This window comes from Eptatretus burgeri, chromosome 3 (assembly GCF_056783735.1).
Source record: "Eptatretus burgeri isolate ZD-2024b chromosome 3, Ebu_testis_v1, whole genome shotgun sequence".
Taxonomy (NCBI): domain Eukaryota; kingdom Metazoa; phylum Chordata; class Myxini; order Myxiniformes; family Myxinidae; genus Eptatretus; species Eptatretus burgeri.
The window spans coordinates 89,221,417-89,240,871 of record NC_140963.1 but is presented as its reverse complement, the minus strand read 5'-3'; the positions used below and the strand labels follow the sequence as shown (position 1 = coordinate 89,240,871).

At 43.7% G+C, this 19,455-nt stretch overlaps 1 protein-coding gene across 3 annotated transcripts in view; it reads left to right on the top strand.

Annotated features, from left to right (window-relative positions):
- LOC147030408 (cleavage stimulation factor subunit 2-like) overlaps positions 1-19,455 on the top strand; it is a 92,478-nt gene that overhangs the window by 49,160 nt on the left and 23,863 nt on the right. For all 3 annotated transcript variants that reach the window (XM_085874423.1, XM_085874424.1, XM_085874422.1), the window contains exons 8-9: positions 3,159-3,224; positions 3,396-3,441. In XM_085874423.1, coding sequence (XP_085730549.1) covers positions 3,159-3,224; positions 3,396-3,441 — 112 coding nt within the window. The remainder of the gene's footprint in view (positions 1-3,158; positions 3,225-3,395; positions 3,442-19,455) is intronic.

Sequence of the window (19,455 nt, the reverse complement as noted above, 5' to 3'; positions counted from 1 at the left end):
TCCCCATTGTTTGAACAAATTGGGATCCGAACAATTTTTTCGAGAAAATTTTGCCCTAAAAACCGAACACATTTTCAAAAACCGAACACAATGTGGCGTTCATGTTTGTTTACGTGCGTCTCCCCCGCCTGTTCGACCCGCATCTTCGTGCTATGTTCATTCAGTTCGTCGGTGGAAGTACTCGTGAAAGCATCTCTTGTGTGTCGATCGTTACTTTACCTCGTGTTTTCACCTTGATTTGTGCTGTTTTTTTTTTCTTCAATTATCACCCTTGTGCATTCACCATGGCACCCAAGAAGAGCAGTGAAGCAAATAGGAGTAAGAGGAAGTCCGTGAGAATGACAATTGAGTTGAAGAAACAACTTATCGCTAAGCATGAGAGTGGTACGCGTGTGTCTGATCTCGCTGCCATGTTCGAGCTGCCGAAATTGACCGTGTGTACGATTCTGGAAAATAAAGGAGCGATAAAAGCGCGAAAACCCGTCGTCAAGCGAACTCATTCAATGAACCCTCTGATGAATCGGCTTTAACGAACTCAACGTTTTTTTCGCGAGCATGGTAGTGACGTCATGCTGCGTCACCCAATCGCTTCACCTCTTGATTCTCTCCCGTGGAACCGTGCGGTGAAAACGGCACGTTTGTGTCTCTGCAGAGCGTACTGGGATATAAAACACCATTGGTGCTTCATGGTTAATTACATACCTCCACCAGGCTGAACAGTTTACGTTTTAGATCCCAATGGCCACTGATAGGCCGGAGCTGCATCCAGACCTGATGGAAGAAGCGACAACGCTACTGCTCATCCCCCAGGCTTGGAAGAAGATTCATGACTCAGAAAAGGTCATTTACTCATCTTATTTTACCTTAAACATGGGTAATTTCAGATGAAAGTGGGTTTTCTTGGGGTCCAGGAACGGATTAATTCACTTTCCATTATTTCTTACTGGGAAAATAGTTTTGGAATCCGAACTTTTCGGAATCCGAACAGCCTGCTGGAACGAATTAAATTCGGATTCTGGGGGCACCACTGTGTGTGTATATGTATATATATATATATATATATATATATATATATATATATATATATATATATATATATATGTATATATGTATATATATGTATATATATGTATATATATATATATATATATATATATATATATATATATATATATATATATATATATACATATATACATATATATAAACAGATACATTATATACTGGTAAGTACTTGCAAAAGTTATTTTATTTGAAGTTATCTTAACTTGTAAGCAACTTACTGATTTCCCAACTGCCCAGATCATCAGCTGGGCACCGTTTTTCATCGAGGTTTCGATCCTTTCAGCCCAGAACCTCTCCAAACAGTGGATCCACAACCCCGGTCACAGGTCCACATCAGTGGATTACTTAACATCAATTGAGCCACAACTTCAAAGTTGTGTCCAGACAGTCATTCAACACATCAATGCCATATCTTTATTCAAATTTATTTCTTACTTTTATTAAAAGAATTACTACATATTAATAACTTTAATCATACACCACTTTATATGATAATATATTAAGCGATTAACACTTTACCTGATCGACATGTCCATGACACAGCATCTCCGTCCAACCATTGACTCAAACTGTCATTAACAACCAATTTTAACGTGCTGCACTGCATATCCTAGCAAACACCAACAAATCATTTCAATACTTATCTACAATGTATTTTATAAATAATATTCATTCATTCCACCATCATCTAAATACTTCCATGACTCAACACCATCTATAAACATACACACAAATATATGTTTCATTAAAAAAATTAATTCAAGCATTTACCTCACAAAAGTAATTCAACCATTATTATATCAAATGCAATGCAATGGGAACTTGTTTACAGGAAAACCAACCAAACTTAAATAAAAGGTGATTATGGAGTCGAAAGACATTCTTCCAAGACCTGATCAAACAATCGGCTAAATCTCCTCTGTTTAACATAATGGAAAATACCTTCTTAGCACATTCCATAAAATCATCCTTTACTGAACAAATTCTTGCAAATCGAAGTAGCTGAGATGAAAAGACATTGGAACCCATGTTAATTGGTACATTGCTACCTGGAAAGGTGTACAAGACTTCAGGGAAACTGAAATCATCAACTTTATGATATACACTTGTACTAAAACCATTGTTTCCAACTCTAACCAACACATCCACAGATGCAGCAACTCTACAATCATTCCCACTCCTGTTTGCAATCAGGCTATCTGGTTAAATCTTCTGAAGCTGCCTCTCAAAAAAAAAACGTAGTTAACCACACAGATATCATCTATATAATGACATGTATGGGATATTTTAGCTATTCCTAATTTTTTCTCCTTCATCAGTTTCTGCATTCATGTAAATTCATAAATGAGTTGGTCCATGCTACGAATGGTGCACATGTTGAATGTTTACTCTAACATACTCTAATGTACCTGTTTGATAGGTACACCCACATACCAAATTAAATCAAACATACTGACTGAGCTGTGGTGAATATTCCTCTGCTTGCATTGTTCAATAAAAATTTATCAGGCCTCAAAAGTTTTCATTTCAATGTGGACACCCTGTACAACACGATATTTCAAAAAGTTGTGGACATATTGGGACGAAACCTGGTGGACAGGTTGGGAATGTGACGAGGAAGAATTGATTAGATTTTTGTTAAAATCCGGATCCTGATACGAGAAATTTTTATTGTCTCAAGTGATTCTTCACCATTGAGATAGGTCCAAAAATTTTACATATATCGTGATGTTTCAAAAAGTTGTAGACGAGTAATGACAACTTGGTGGATGAGTTTGTTGGATGACTAAACCAAGCCAAGAGGTTTTGGTTCATGTCAGCAGATCCGTCCAGCCTATCAGTGGGATCCAAAACATAAACTGTTCAGCCTGGCAGAGGGAAGTGCTCTACCAAGTGCCATTCTAGTTTGAACTGCTAACCTCTGTGATGCTAGTCCAGTGTTCTCACCGAAAAGCCCACTTTGTTACCATGAATATTATGTGTCACCATGCTGTTACCATGATGAGCTGTTACTTGGAATATTATCTGCTGCTAATCATCTTTTTTTTGTTTCTTTTCTTTTTTTTGGGGGGGGGGGTGTCTTTTTTTTATAGAGGATGCTTCATCGACAGAACCCTCCTGTGCAAGCTATACTGATACCTACTCAAGGCATGACTACGGTAAGCGGCTGTCCTGGAGCATTGTAAGGTGTGAAATAAAGTTTGAATTGGAAATTATGTCGAAAAAGAACACGAAGGTTGGGGAAGGGAAAAAGCTAAGAGGAAATCATATAGTTTATATACAACTTTGGCTTTTGTGCTGTGCTTTTTTTTTATTTCTTTTTTTTGCAGGAAAATTTTGTCAATGGACCTCCTCAGGCTCTCCCACCCAATGCAGGTGACAGAAGAAAAATATTTTTGCAACATATTGATTTCTAGGATGCTGATAATGTATGGATTATTGATTTTATTTCGTCTTTCAAGCACAAATACTGATTTGGCTTCGTTGAAGTTGCGGCATATATCCCGGGTTTATGGCCTGCCATGAGGGGCAGCACTTGGGTCCCTCCCGAACTCCCGGTTTGGAGGCCGCTGGGCACAGATAACTCCGCACACCAGCAGGTTGCTGGGCAACCACAAATGCTGATTGGCACGGCCAATCGGGGCAGAGTTACATGACTTCGCGTGATACCGTACCGGTGGGCAGCTGGCTAATTAGGGTTATGTGCCCTCAGCACACACTCAGATTACCGCTGAGCGTTACAGTGAGTGTGTGCTGGCTAACAAATAAAATGATTGGGGTAGAACCTCCCATCCAACTATACTTGTGCACTGTCGGACCAATAAAGGAAAAGACAACCGAGGCAGATTGGAAACAACAACAACCAATTATTTATTACAAACACACAAGCAAGCAATCATTTAAAAGAAAGTATTTACAAGCAAGAAAGCAAAAAGGCACATAAGAGCAGATTTAACTATAACATCTATTCTTATTCAATCTTACTTCAACAAAAAACTTGGCCAAAAACTCAGGGAAGAAGAATAAAACAAGGACTTGAAAATATAATAAAAGTAACGTATTAAGGAAAGAAAAGCAGCATTTTCCTTTCTCCCTCACCTCACCCAGCCCAAATATACAAGAGAATGCGGAGGAAAATATATGGGGAAGATGGGCAGTGGTGATGACGCAATGGGGACACGCAGCCACGTCTCTGAGGTGCCCTGACCCAGTAGGCGAGTCCTCTCTGGCGTCTCAGTATGTGAGCTATATAGGCAATTCGCCCTTCTCTGCCTCAGGTCCTTCCTCCTCAGGCCCTCGTCGATGAGGTGCCGCTGTTCACCCTCCTCGTCCTTCGTGGCTGACCGGGATCGAGAGGGCAGAATGATTCTCATGGAAGGAGTGTTCTTTTTCCACAGAAGCTCGACACCAACTGCTCGTGAAACCTTTTTTTCTTTACAATCACATGCTTTTGTTCCTTCCCTCACAAGCCTTCTCAATCTGAGTTGTCTGCTTATGCGAGCTTGTCCCATTCGCTTCTGCCGTCTTGCTTCTCTCAGCCTTTCTGCTGTCTAAGCCATCTGCTCAGGAGCTCTTCTTGCGTCCCTGCTCGTGCGAGCTTTCCCCGTTCACTTCTGCCTTTCTTGTTCCCTCACAATCATCAATCTCCTTCAACGAATGAACGTTCGCGGACAGGTACAACTACATTGCGTTCCATTATGGCATCTTCTTCACCTCAAGCTCTTTGCGTCCCTGCTCGTGCGAGCTTTTTCCCGTTCGCTTCTGCCTTTCTGCTTCTTCTTCACGTCAGGTCTATTCCCTCCTTCCACAAGTCTTCTCTCTCCCCCATTGGTCAGCAGCTGATGGGGTGTGTATCCACTAAATCACTTGTGGAAAATACCACGCCGTTTTGAGGGAAGTTTCATTGTAGCCCCCATCCCGCTCTTTACATGCCCAAGGCCGTGTGAAGCCCAACGAACCCCCTCCCCCCCCCACCCCATACACGTGTGAAAAAACACCCACTCACACTGTTCTACACAACCATGCCTGCAAGAAGTGCCGCACCTCGCAGGCCCATGGTGAGCAACAAGCATCACGAACATGCATGTGAGATCACCCGATGGGTTAACGGCCATAAATTGGTCAAACCTGCCCAATTAAACAATGCACTAATGGAGAGAACACGGAAAGGAATTCCGCCGGGCCGAGGGATGACGGAACGGCTGTGGGGTTGAAGGCAAGACTGATGGGGTGAAGGAGGGACTGTTGAAAGGATGTTTGATGGAGGGGAGATTATTGGTGAACCGTTGAAACGGGCCGATGGTGGTAAAGGAGAGAAGATTGAAAGTAGCAGAGGGATTGAACAGAACGATGGTGTAAAGGAAGAAGGATTGAAAGTAACAGAGAGGAGCAGGGGAGACATTACACTGGAAAAACACAGCCAAGCCAGCGCATGCCCCCTGAACAGCCCTTGAACAAGGGAGCAAGGACTATCTATGGACAAGGACTTCATTAGTCTTTGGACAAGGGACCAAAGACTAATGAAATAACTGATCCTTGGGTCACATATGTGTCTGTATGCTCTCCCACTGGGGTAAGTTTTCCAAAACCATAACATTATGTTGATTAGTTTGAGTCAGTTCTGCTCAAACGGGCCCATGGCACGGAGAAAGTCAACCAATCTCCCAGGAGTTATTCAGAGATCCCTTCCATTCAAATGTTATTGGCTTCTTAGAGCCAAGGCCCTGCAGTCTTCCATAATGTGTCTTATTGTGTGTGGTGCGGCTTGGTAGAGGTTGTACGTGTCGTCAGTGGTGTCGTTGAGTCTTATGTTTGTACTGTAAAAGCTCTGGGTGGTATCCACAGCGGAGGCATGAAAGGTGAATGTGATCAGACCTGGGAAGTAATTTCTCTGTCGTTAATGCGTTGGGTTTAGTGCCCAGGTTATTGATTGCGTTTATGGTGATGTGGTGTGGATGTTTTTTATGTCTCCGCCGACGAAGTCGCCAGAGGCATGATGTTTTCGGGTTCTCCATTCGTCCATCCATGCTAATTTTCTGTTTACTCTCCAACTGCTTATCAGATTGTCACACAATTTTCACCATAGGTGTGGATACTCGTGCAGAATGCTTTCATGATGATTATAATGTCAAAGGTCATGGGGTGTGGCAGCCATGTTGGAAAAATGGAAAAACGTTGACGTCTGTATCTCCGAAACCGCTCCATGAAAACATTGAAACTTGGCATATGTGAAGTACTCCCCATGGGAAGAAAGTGTGATTTCTTGATGATGATATAGGTGGATTTGTTATGACATCATAATTGCACACATCAAACACTATCCAATCGGTATGAAAAATTGATGGTCCTCGAGGGCTAAATTGTATGGGGGGGAAAAATTGATGACGTTATCAGTCACTAGTACGTGCCCGTACGTGCGTGGCCGTACTTGAAAAACTAAAAACAAAAAAAAATGCGATCAGAAACAACAACCACACAGGCCGTTCCTTCGCTCTCGCGTGCCCGTACGTGCAAACCAAAAAATAATAATAGTAAAAATAAAAACTTTTAAACCGCGAGCCAGAAACAACCACACAGGCCATTCCTTTGCTCTCGCGTGCCCGTATGTGCACCCCCCCCCCCAAAAAAAATTCAAACCGCGAGCCAGAAACAACCACACAGGCCGTTCCTTCGCTCTCGTAAACGACGACTGGATTGGGGCATTGTGTTTATCTATAAATGCGCATAAGAAATCATGAAATTATTAGAATACATTAAGTCATCACAATCTGGAAGTGGTGTGTACCCGTATGGAATGCTCACATGCATTCCACGAATTATCGCTTGTATTGAAGTAACAACTGCTGTGATACACACACAGAGTTAATTAAAATCAAGTTTACCTCCCTGTCTTTGCTTGCCATGACATTCGCTGCCATTGACCATTGCCACTCCTACGCCACGGAAACTAAGGCACCGATCCCCATTGCAACCGGCACGGCACGTGACGTCATCGTCGGCCGGCCGACGCAGCCACATCTACGCAGCAACATGTCCTTTCATTGGTTGGTAAATAAATGGCCATAACTTGGGAAGCACTTGTCCGATTAATATCAAACCTTGAAAAGGCACATCCACAGGGCCCCAACAATATACCTGGCAAGTGTCAATTAGATCGGACCAGTGGTTGTCGAGAAACAGCGGACACGGACACACACACACACGGAATTATAGATATACAGTCATGCGCCACTTAACGACGGGGTTACGTTCTGAGAAACGCGTCGTTAAGTGACGTCGTCGTTGTGTGAACATCATCTTTTTTTTTTCGTTTTCGAACATCATACTTACACAAACCTCGACACCTAGGCTATATCGTGTAGCCCATTGCTCCTCGGATACAAACCTGTACAGCATGTTACTGTACTGAATACTGTGGGCAATTGTAACACACATCCAAGAGAGACGGAAGACACGTTCGATTTACCTTTGTGCTGTTCATGACGGCCATCGGTGTTATTTGCAGCAGCTTACAATCTCCTCTCGCATCGATTATAGAAAGGTGACTAATTAGCGTTTGGATTTTATAAATACGTAATCATTGCATCGATGTTATAATTTACAAATGAAGAAACGAGCTCCTGTCAATTGTGATATATATTTTCGGAACAGTGCGATTGTTTTAACAACATGAAAAGCTTCACTAAAAATAAATGTGTTTTAATGTCGACTTAGAACAACGATTTATTCGCAGAATTCTTCAATTCAAAGGTAATTCACTTGCTGGAAGGTAAACGTGCAAACATTGGTTCAGTTTGAAAGCCGATTTCCTTGAATCCCGATTTAGCACGACCCTGCTTTTTTCGCGATGACATTTTATGGACCTCAACGATCGCATTATAACAGGGCCACACTGTCGTTTATCATTATGAAGTATTATGCACTGTACAGTTTACATAATTGGATGTGCTCTTTTTATACGAAGCTGCATCACTCGGCGATAGGAAATTTTCAGTTACATTTTTTTTTTTAATTTTTTTTTTCATCGCTGCCAGATCCGTCGTATGTGCGATCCGTCGTTGCCCGGAACGTCGTTAAGCGGCGCATGACTGTATGTGGTTTGGCAGCCATATATTTTTTTTAACATAAAACCTTCAAAAATCTTCTCCAAAATGGCTGAACAGATTACTGCGAAACTTTACAGGTATGATCGCCTATCCATGAGAAACAAAAAGTTGTCCACCTATGACATCATAGGTCACATGGTTTGGTAGCTTTGATTTTTTTGAAGAATAAACATTTTAAAATCTTCCTCTCCAGAATGGCTTGACAGATTGAGGGGAAACTTCACCTACATCTTACCCAAGCTGTGGGGATGTCTGGGTGTTTACGAATAATTAAGAGGTCACATTGTCTGGCAGCCATATTGAATTGAACGAAAATCTTTAAAATATTATTCCTCTTGAATCGCTCCATCAGTTGACACAAAGTCACAATTATGATCTAGTGTTCATGGGGAATATATTGTTGTCGTTTCCACCCGCCGGCGTACGAACGACCTCCTGTTAGTACCAATAGCGGTCGCTTCGCCCACCGAACGGACAATCCAGTCGCGGCTTTCCGGATCAATGCCGGAAACCAGCCACGGGTGTGTTTTTAACCACACCACAACCTTGTCCGCACTCCACCCGCGCTACAGGGTCCGATCGCCAAATCTTTGATTTACCTAATTATTCGCGCGGGTAGGTTACCGAGAGATTGTACCTCAACGGGACCGCTTGGAAACGAGCCACTTAAGCAGCTCGCTTCCTTTTGGGATAACCGAGCGGGGTATTATCACGCAGTCCCGTTGGACCCGATCACTTTACCGGCTATTTAAAAACCAACTATATTCCGAGTGCAAGATACGGCAGTTCAATGAGGGAATGGACGCAACGAACAGGTTTACATTCACATAAGGACATTTATTTGCACACATATACGGTCAAATAAGCAATGCAGATATATACAAGCATGCAATGAATGGGGGTAGGGACAAGATGCGAGCAAGACAAAGACGACAACCGTCTACTTATTATGTACAGTCACTTGCACTTAACAGCAGTTCCTACTTATTAGACGGGCCCACGGACACACGTACGCACACACACACACCCAAGAAATGGTGGCAGAGGCCTTCGATAACGAGCTCCAGCTCAGAGGACAGGTGAGCTGAAACCCAGAACCTATCTCGAACCTCTCCACCTCGTGCGGTCTTCAAGTTGCTCAGACCCGGGCTCCAGCGAGAAACGAGCTGGATCCAATCGCCGTGAGCTGCGATCCTCCCTGAGCTCCCGCGAATCCTCCCGCGCTTCTCAACACGTGCTGGTGAGACGAGGCGCCGATCCTTCCCGTCGATGCGTCGCTTCCCCGAGCAACCACCTCCAAGAAGAGGTTGATGAGTCGCACCAAGCCAGGAACCAAAATGGAGAACAAAGAGCTCCACAAACTAAGAAGAAGTAGAAGCCACCATTCGCAGCTCGAGCCGAGCAACCGGCTCAACTTCCTTCCAAAACAAAGCAGCTCGAAGCAAAAAGCTCTCCCGAGCCAAGCTGAAGCTCACTGAACCACCAAAGCAAAAAGCCTCCAAAAAGCCTCCTCCCGAGCCAGGCCTCAGCCGAAGCTCACTGAGCCAGCCGAAGCAAAAAGCTTCCGAAGGCCTCAACCCTAACGCAAGCCAAGCAGGACCCGACGGTCTGCTGAACGACTCCCCTCAACTCCCTTCTCCAACTCTGCCCCGAACAAAAGAAAAGATCTCCTCTTATTCTTCTCCTGCCCTTCCCCCGCTCCCGGCGTGACTCATGACTCATGCCCTCGTGCTCCATCCCCCGCTCAGCCACAGGTGGGAGGGAGTTGTTGACATCATGAGTCACGGGACGGCAGGGTGGTTCTTCCTCTTCGCAGAAGAGGGGGAGGGATGTCTCCATTGTTCGTTCCCGAACTATTAAATCGATCCGCAGCTCATCTCATCGATTTCTGAACATTTTAACAATGAAAGGTGAGCTATCTAGGGAATATGCACTTATCGACATAGCTGACTAAAGGAACCTGTATGTTGTGTGCAATCAAATTCCCAAATTCGTAACAATATGTATTACATATCAACCTGATCGGACGCATGGTCTGGCAGCCAGAAATATTTAATATTTTGAATCTGGGTTCAGGGATTTAAATCAAACTTGGAACAAGTATTTATAATGATATAATAATATGGGCGGAGGCATATCTGGCAGTCGTGGCATTGAACAGTGCCAGTGCCATTCTAGTTTTTCGTCGTTGTTCATCGGTGGGGGGGGGGGGGGGTGATGGATGCTGTCGTACAGTTTTTGTGGTGTCTTAATGTGTCTCAAGGTCTGTAAGTGGTTGGACATGTAATAGCATGGATGATTTGCATTGGTATCTGCAGCTGCAAGGAACTGTGTACCTCATGTCCAAGTGGTCTTTGCTTTTTAATATTTTGCCTCTGTGTGAAGGTGCTCCATGGGTGTTGTTGATGTGCAACCTGTGATGATGTGACAGACTTTGTTTTGTATGGTCAAAGATAGGGTGTTGAGATGTGTGTTTGATTGGCTTGAGGCCCAGGATGAATTGGCATAGTCAATGACTGATCTAATGTGCTGTTTGTATATTAGTGATGTTTCTTTGTGGTGTCCAAAGTTTGTGTCTGCAAGTACCCTATGTGTGTTCATCCTGGATGTGTACTTTTCTTTTTTAAAGTTTTGTGATGTGATCTGAGAATGACATGAATGGGTCCAAAGTAATGACTTGGATTTTTGTTTGGTGTTTGTGGGGGATCGCGATGTTGTTCAGAGTAATTTATGGTGCGGTGCTGTGATCCTTGGTGGGATTTGTTGGAGTGACTCTTGATTTTGAGGGAGCTACTTTTTGTCTGTTGATGGTGAAGTACTCCCCATGGGAAGTAATATGTCGAGTGCTGAGGAAGGATTGAAGTTGTGCTGTGGCGATGATGTTGATGCTATGGGTAGAGTTAATGCTTATGTCATCTGCATATGAGGATGAAAAGTCCCAAATTTTTGGTCTCGGTTAGTTGTGGAATGTCGTGCATAAAAAGGTTCGAGTGATGGATCGAGGACTGAGCCTTGTGTGACTCTTCAGGAAAGTATCCTGTGCGTGATAACTTGCCGTTAAAAACTATAGTTCATAGAACACCTTACCCCATGCAGTCTTGTGAAAAAAGGACATTGAGAGGATCTGGAGGCAGCAAGTTTGATTGGTCAAGATGATTTAAAATGCCATAATATTTTATCCAAGTACTGCTGAACAGCTTGTTGAAAGTGCCAAGAAGGTGGTTTGTGTTCTTTAGTGCTCAGGTATATAATTGAATTGAAATAAAATAAAAGTTTTAAAGGCTGGAGAAAAAAAAATAATGATAATACACTTTTTTGGGAAAGTTTACCACTATTGATGCACTGTATATTACACCACCTTATTTAACATGTTAAATGAGTTATTCATGCCTGTTGTTCATGCAATTTTTATAATTTCCCTAAGACAGTTAGTTTCCTGCTTGGAAAGTTTTTCAATTTTATTTGACTGTCAAACAGGCAGACAGGTATTTAAAAAAAGAACAAAAAATCTACCTTGCTCCTCTCTGCATGCATATGCAATTGGGACGAGATTCACTACAATTTGCTAAATTCAGAGCCATGTACTGCTAAACTGCAGGTTCATGTTCTACAGTGTTAAAAATATAATGTTCAATTGAAATTAAGTAGTTCCTCGATCATAAACTGACATCTGTAGAGACAGACAGACAGACGAGAACCAATTGCTTTTAAGACCTGCTTTTCGCTTCATGCATGTGGGGTAATTACGTCTGATTGTTCACATGATCGCTAGTTGGCAAGCTAGTCTTTGGTGTTGTGTATGTTTGTATTGATTATTTTCTTTGTGAGTAAGAGTTTTGGGACAGTGTAAGAAGCTTTGCTGATGTCTTTTATAGTGATGATTGCATGAACAACAACAAAACTTGATTTCCAAATTCAGCAACTTTGGTGTTTTTGTTCTTGAAGAAAACCTGATAAAAGCAAGAAAATTACTAGATTAATTTGTTTAAATCTTCATTTTTTTTTTCTTCTGTGAAAACTGTTATATTTGAGAGAAAAAAAGATACATAATGACAAGCTTGGCTCTGGTAGTAGTGCAACAAATACATGTTAATATTAAAGTTTTTTTTTTTTTTTGTCATTCGAGTAACTTGTTTGCATACAAGCTGGATGTAATAATCAAATCGACCGTTTAATCAAGAGGTAGTGGTTTATTCAAAATTTATCGACACTAATAACTGTCAGTCTCTCCTCTGTAACTCCAAAACCATGAAACCGAGCAGCCTGAAACTTTGCATGTATACTCTGGGAACTCCAAGGAAGTGCATGAGTGAAAATTGAGTGTTTGGGTTCATTAAAACACTTCTTTTGAAGATAATTAATGGCAATATTTAATTACATCCTTTATCAAGCGCATCATCGGCCACCTCGCTTGATATGGGGTCTTAAGGAATTTCTTGGGTTACCTCACTGGGTTCTGAAGCCGCCATGTTTTTTGACCTGCTCCACCATTACTCGACTTGGAACAGGCCATAACAATATCTTCATGAAAGTTGTTTTTTTTTTACTCCACTTTCCTCACTCATATTATCAAATGCCTGATCATCATAACCTTCGAATCGTTGGATACATTGCAATGCTTCTAAACACCCGGAGACGCCAGCGTTCATGGCTTTATTTCATTTCCGCACATGCCACAACCTCGAGAATCTCTTAAAATCAGCCAAATTACAAAATTTTAAGCTTCAGATTTGAACTTAGCAACAGTTAAAACTGCGAAGAAAGTGTTCATTTCTCCAATTCAGACATATTTAATATTTCTCCGGGAGGTGTTTAATATGATGGATCAGCATTCACTTGGCAAGCCCAGCTGTTCCTTATCATCTGTTTCGTTGGATTGCTTCCTTGAGTGCTTAAACCATTTCGCGAGCGCTCTACAACATACGCACTATCACTGAATACTGTATATTGATGGACTTGAACAAAGTTTAGGGGAAACTCACCTGCATTCGCCCCACTTTGTCCTGCGGGGCATCAGGCAGTGGCTGGCTCGCTGAAAACATGCAATTTTATTTTACACCACGTTTCCCCCTTTTGTATGATCTTTTTTCCTTGTGTGACCCGTCACTTCAGAGCATAGATAAAGACTGTTTCTTCACCCGTTTCATTGGAGTGCTTGGTTAAGCCACACGGCGCACCCTCTTCAAGCTTTGATGTTGATATGGCGGTTCAATACCAGAGTTAGGAAGGTAAAATAAATTAGATGATTACAATGCGTGAAAAAAATAATATTTTCAGATGCGAATCGCCACATCACGGAGGATATCCGAGAGGTACGCACACTCGCTCTAAGCTGTCCACTACCCTGAGTTTGAATCCCGACCCAGCTAAAAACTGTCATCCCGGTGTTTCACAGGCAGGGTGATTCATCAATGCGTGTGCTGTCTCTCAGATGGATCTTAAACTGTGTGTCACCTCGACCAGGATCCCGCTGCCCTCTCTCTCTCCCCTCTGCCTCTCCCACCCCTATCTCCCTCTCTGCCACCCTTTCCTCTCCATGCCCTCTCTCTCACACCCCTCTGACCCCCCCCCACTTCCCCACCTCTCCCCCTCTGTTAAGGGGACTGTTCAGGACTGCTGATTTAGTTTTGAATTTAAAACTGCTTCGCCACGTCCCCACAGGTATTAGATTCAGAGGGAGCCGACTGGAGGGGTGCAAAGGTCGCTGCATGTGTGAGCATGTGTGCATGAAGGCAGGCCTTTGCCAGGTCATTAGCGTGGGTTTTAAATGCTCCCGGCCAGTTTTATGTGGAACCCGGTGATGAAAAAGAAAATGTTGCGATTTGGGTGTGTTTTATCACCCTTCCCTTACCCTCCCCTAATGTTGCCTTCCATTCCCTTCCCCTCGCACTGCCTTCTCTTCCCTTTCCCTCACTCCATCTTCCCTTCTCACCACACTGCCTTCCCTTGCCATCATGCTGCCTTCCCCTGCCCACGCGCTGCCCTCCCCACTGCCCTCGCGCTGCCTTCCCCACTGCCCTCGCGCTGCCTTCCCCGCTGCCCTTGCGCTGCCTTCCCCACTGCCCTCGCGCTGCCTTCCCCGCTGCCCTCGCGCTGCCTTCCCTGCTGCCCTCGCGCTGCCTTCCCCGCTGCCCTCGCGCTGCCTTCCCCGCTGCCCTCGCACTGCCTTCCCCACTGCCCTCGCGCTGCCTTCCCCACTGCCCTCGCGCTGCCATCCCCGCCGCCCTCGCGCTGCCTTCCCCGCCGCCCTCGTGCTACCCCCGCGCTGCCTTCCCCGCTGCCCTCGCGCTGCCTTCCCCGCTGCCCTCGCGCTGCCTTCCCCACTGCCCTCGCGCTGCCTTCCCCGCTGCCCTCGCGCTGCCTTCCCCGCTGCCCTCGCGCTGCCTTCCCCGCTGAGCTCGCGCTGCTTTCCCCGCTGCCCTCGCACTACCTTCCGTGCTGCCCTCGCGCTACCTTCCCCGCTGCTTTCCCTGCTGCCGTCGCGCTGCCTCCCCGTTGCTGTTAGGTTAGGGTTAGTGAAATTCCCGAATGCCCAGTCCTGAGGCTGCCGGGCACTGATTACTCCGCACATCGGCAAGTTGTCAGCAACCACGAACACCCATTGGCACGGCCAATCCGGGCAGGGTCACACAAGTTCGCGTGATACCTTACCTGTGGACGGCGGCTAATTGTGGTCAATGCCCTCAGCACACACTCTGATTCCTGCCGAGCATTACAGTGAGTGTGCGCTGGCTGACAAAGCAAATTATTGGGGTAAACCATCCCATCTAACCTTACTTGTACACTGCATCGTACCAATAAAGGAAAAGACAACCAAGACAGATTGGATGGAAATCGCAACAAACAATTATTTATTACAAACGCACAAGCAAGCAATCATTTTTAGCAAGTATTTATAAGCAAGAAAGCAAAAAGGCACATTAGAGTCAATTTTACCATAACATGTATTATTCTTCAATCTTACCTGTACAAATATACTTGGCCATCATTCACTCAGGGGCAAATAATAAAACAAGAAAGACATGAAAATAAAATAAATGTAATGAATGGAGAAAAGGAAAGCAGTCTTACCTTCTCTCCATCACCTCACACAAATCTATAGGAGAATGCGGAGGAAAATATATGGGGAAAATTGGCAGTGGCGATGTGACTCGATAGGGACATGCAGCCGTGTTCCTGAAGTGCCCGGACCCAGTAGGCGAGTCCTCTCTGGCGTCCCAGATATGTGAGCTCGACGTGCGACTCGCCCTCCTCTGCCTCAGATCCTTCCTCCTCAGACCCCTGTCAATGAGGTGCCGCCATTCACCCTCCTCGTCCTTCGTGGCTGACAGGATCAAGAGGGCAGGATGATTTTCATGGAAGGAGTGTTCTTTTTCCACAGAAGCTTGACACCAACTGCTCGTGAAACTTTCCTTTATTTTCCCTCACACGTTTTTGTTCCTTCCCTCACGTGCCTTCTCAGTCTATTGGTCTTCTGCTCAGGTGAGCTTGTCCCGTTTGTTTCTCCTTTTTTGCTTCCCTCAGCTTTCTGCGTCTGCCTTCTGCCTTTTGCTTCTTCCCTTTCTGCTTTCTGAGCCGTCTACTCAGGAGCGCTCTTTGTTCCTGCTCACACAAGCTTGTCACGAGTCCTTCTCTTGTCTTTCTGCCTCTTTTTCAAATCAGCTTTCTTTCCCTCCTCCCACAAGTTTTCTCCCCCTCCCATTGGTCCACAGCTGATGGGGCGGGTGCATGATGTCACTTGTGGAAATTGCCACACTAATCTGAGGGAAGTTTCAACGAAGCCCCCGCCCTGCCCTTTACGATTCCAAAGCCGAAACGAGAGCCCCCAGCCCCCTCCTTCAAGCGGAAAATGCCCAGTCGCACTGTACCACGTCCGCGAGAAGCGCCGCGCCTCGCAGGCCATGCCGAGCACCAAGCGCCACTAACATGCATGCGAAACGTGACATGGCATGCATGCGAGAGCACCCGATGGGTTATCAAGCATTGCACGGATGGAGGGAACACAGAAAGGAACCACGCACGACCGAGGGATGACCGAGCTGCCGTGGAATTGACGGTAAGATAGATGGGGTGAAGGAGGAAAAGGATGTTTGAAGGAGGGGAGATTATTGGTGGACCGTTGAAACGGGCCTGTGGGGTAATGGAGGGATGATGAAAGTAACAGAGGGATTGAACAAAATGATGGTGTGAAGGAATGAAGATTGAAAGTAACAGAGGGGGAGGGGTGAGACATTACATGGGACAAATACAGTCGAGTCAATACATGCCCCCCAAATAGCCCTTTAACAAGGGACCAAGGACTATCTAGACACAGACTAATGAAATACCTGATCCTTGAGGCACCTATGTGTCCATGTATGTTCTCCCACTGTGGTAAGTTTTCCAAAACAAGAAACATGTATTTATATTACACTATGTATATACCAGTCATTGGCACCCCACTGATTGTGAACAGTGAGGTTTGAAACAATGACTGTGGTGTGCCAATGACTGGTGTATATAACCAAAAATCGTCATTTTCAGTGGTTGGTAATGTGATACACTGCCCTGATGAGGCCCAACAAAGTCCGAAACCGATCAGTAGTTTCACTTTTTCGGCCACTGGTGACATTCACCATTTGAACTGCAAGCTTGCAGTCAGGGTGAAATGCGCCGATAACGAAAGAAAGACGCCACGGCGTTGAAGAGTCATGACATGCCTTTAAATTGCCTTAATATTAGATCATATATGAGGCTGCCTTCCCTTCCCCTCCTCTCACATCGGGAGATATATATATATATATATATATATATATATATATATATATATATATATATATATATATATATATATATATATACATACATACATACATACATACATACATACATACATACATACATACATACATACATACATACACACACATACGTAGACAGTAAGACCCCGATTAACGTCGTTTCGTTATAGCGTCGCTTGAAACGCATAACTGTTTTCAGTGTAAAACATGTTTTTCACGCATGCATCATGAATGCTTTTAAATTGTATCTCTTCAGTTTTACATGCACCACACAACCTGAAGGCAAAAGTATCTACACTGCAAATCAAATTGCTTGTTATCGGTGCCCTCAAGTCATATTTTATAATGAATATGTAATGCACTGGCGTCCAGCTCTCGGGGCAAGATGCACTTTCAAGGAATTTAGTAACTTCTGGGATACTTAACAATCGGCTTTTAATGAAAACGCTAAAAATGGTGCACAAATGCATCTAAGTAAAGCAAACGCATCTCAGCGACACGATCGCATCATGCAATGCAAAAAAAACGCATCACACCATTCGAGTGATGCTACATCCAGCGGTCTATTTCCGTTCATCTCCCGCCACCCCTCGCTGTGTCATAGAGTGTTGTCGTGCTTGCTTTTTCTGTTACAAAGTGATTGCAGTGTTAAATATGGCTTCAGAACGCCCAGACAATGTTAATGTTGCGTCTGAAAGCAAAGTGTCTCGTAAAAGCATTTATCACTGGAGCAAAAGGTGATAAGGTGCTTTAATTCAGGTGATCGGGCAGTGGATATTGCACGTGATATGGCACTTGCTCCGATCACGGTGAGAACGATGTTTAAACTTGCAGACAAAATTAGAGCTGGTGGCCAAAATCTGACGCCTTTGACTGCAACTAAGGTGACATGTAGTAGAAACAATACGATGGAGAGACTGTTGTCCATGTGGATTGAGGACCAAAATGAGTGGAATATGCCCCTGAACCAGCTGGTTATAATAGGAAAGGCTAAAAGATTGTTTGAAAAATTAAAACAAGAAGGCAACAGTTCGGCGGTGGAGAATTTTACAGCGAGCCGAGGTTGGTTCGAGCGTTTTAAGCGTTGCAGAAACCTGCACAGTGTCAAGATTACTGGCGAGACTGCGAGTGCTGACATGCAGGCTGTGGATGAGTTCTCCACCAACCTGCAGGCGATAACAGAACGCTGCAATGACCCCACACAGCTTGTTTTCAACGTAGATGAAACGGGGCTTTTCTGGAAGCGGATGCCATCCCCCGCCTTTATTGCAAGTGAAGAAAAGAGTGCGTCGGGATTTAAGGCTGCCAAAGATCACCTGACACTCTCTTGCTTGGAGGCAATGCGGCAGGAGATTTTACAAGAGAGCTCTACAAGGAGAAGAAAAGATGACCAGACAACGTTCTCTCGACTCATTCTTCAAGAGAAAACAGCCTGAACCTGCACCAGACTCTGAGGGTGACACGGATATCCCCACTACCTCTCCCTCACCCAAGCATCCCCTACCAACCCCAACAATACCACATTGGAGCAAAGGCATTCAGTAGCATCAACACAACCGACATTCGCTTCGAGATAAGACAAGTGAGTGTTAAATTAACTTTGTTTTTGTTCATTTATTTACGACCTGTGGAATGTTTTTCAGATACAGTATGTAGTATTTTAGCATCTACCTACTGTATATTAATCCGCATTATGCTATCGACGATGCGAATGGAAGTTATAATTACAATTATAATGTCGACAGAACACATCCCCCCATTAATACATGCAAGTCTATGAGAAATTAGACTCCGCTTAACATCGTTTCGCGAAATATCGTGTTCTTCTGGAACGCATCTGCAATTCCAAGTGAGAGGTATGTGTGTATGTATGTATATATATATATATATATATATATATGTATATATATATATATATATGTATATATATATATATGTATATATGTATATATATATATATATATATATATATATATATATATATATATATATATATATATATATATATATATATATATATATATATATAATGATTTATCTGTTTTTAAGAAAAGGGATAGCAAATGAACGATAATTGAACAGTACTAGAAAAATGTTCTCCTTGTGGAAGCCATTATTGAAGGCATCTTCTGTTGACAACTTAACTTTAAGTTCAAGATGAAGCCCCATGCACCTTTTTCATGAAATCGATCAAAATAACGGTAAAAATGGTCAAGGCCATTTCGCTTAGAAAAAATCTGCAGAGAATTCCACTCTCGTATAATTGAGCACCCTTGTTTTTAAGGGATATACAAAATTGTCTGGGCCTTGTGAACATGTTGGACCACGTTTTTATGAATTCCCATATATGGTCCCATTTCTCCCTCTGTTATGGGGTTCATGACCGGTATGATGTAACTGAAGGAACTATATTTGTCTTGTGGATGTCATCTTTTTGTAAAACCAAGGTGAATATTTGAGAACTGACCTCAAGTTTTTTTGTGCCCATTGGTTCTTCCATATCG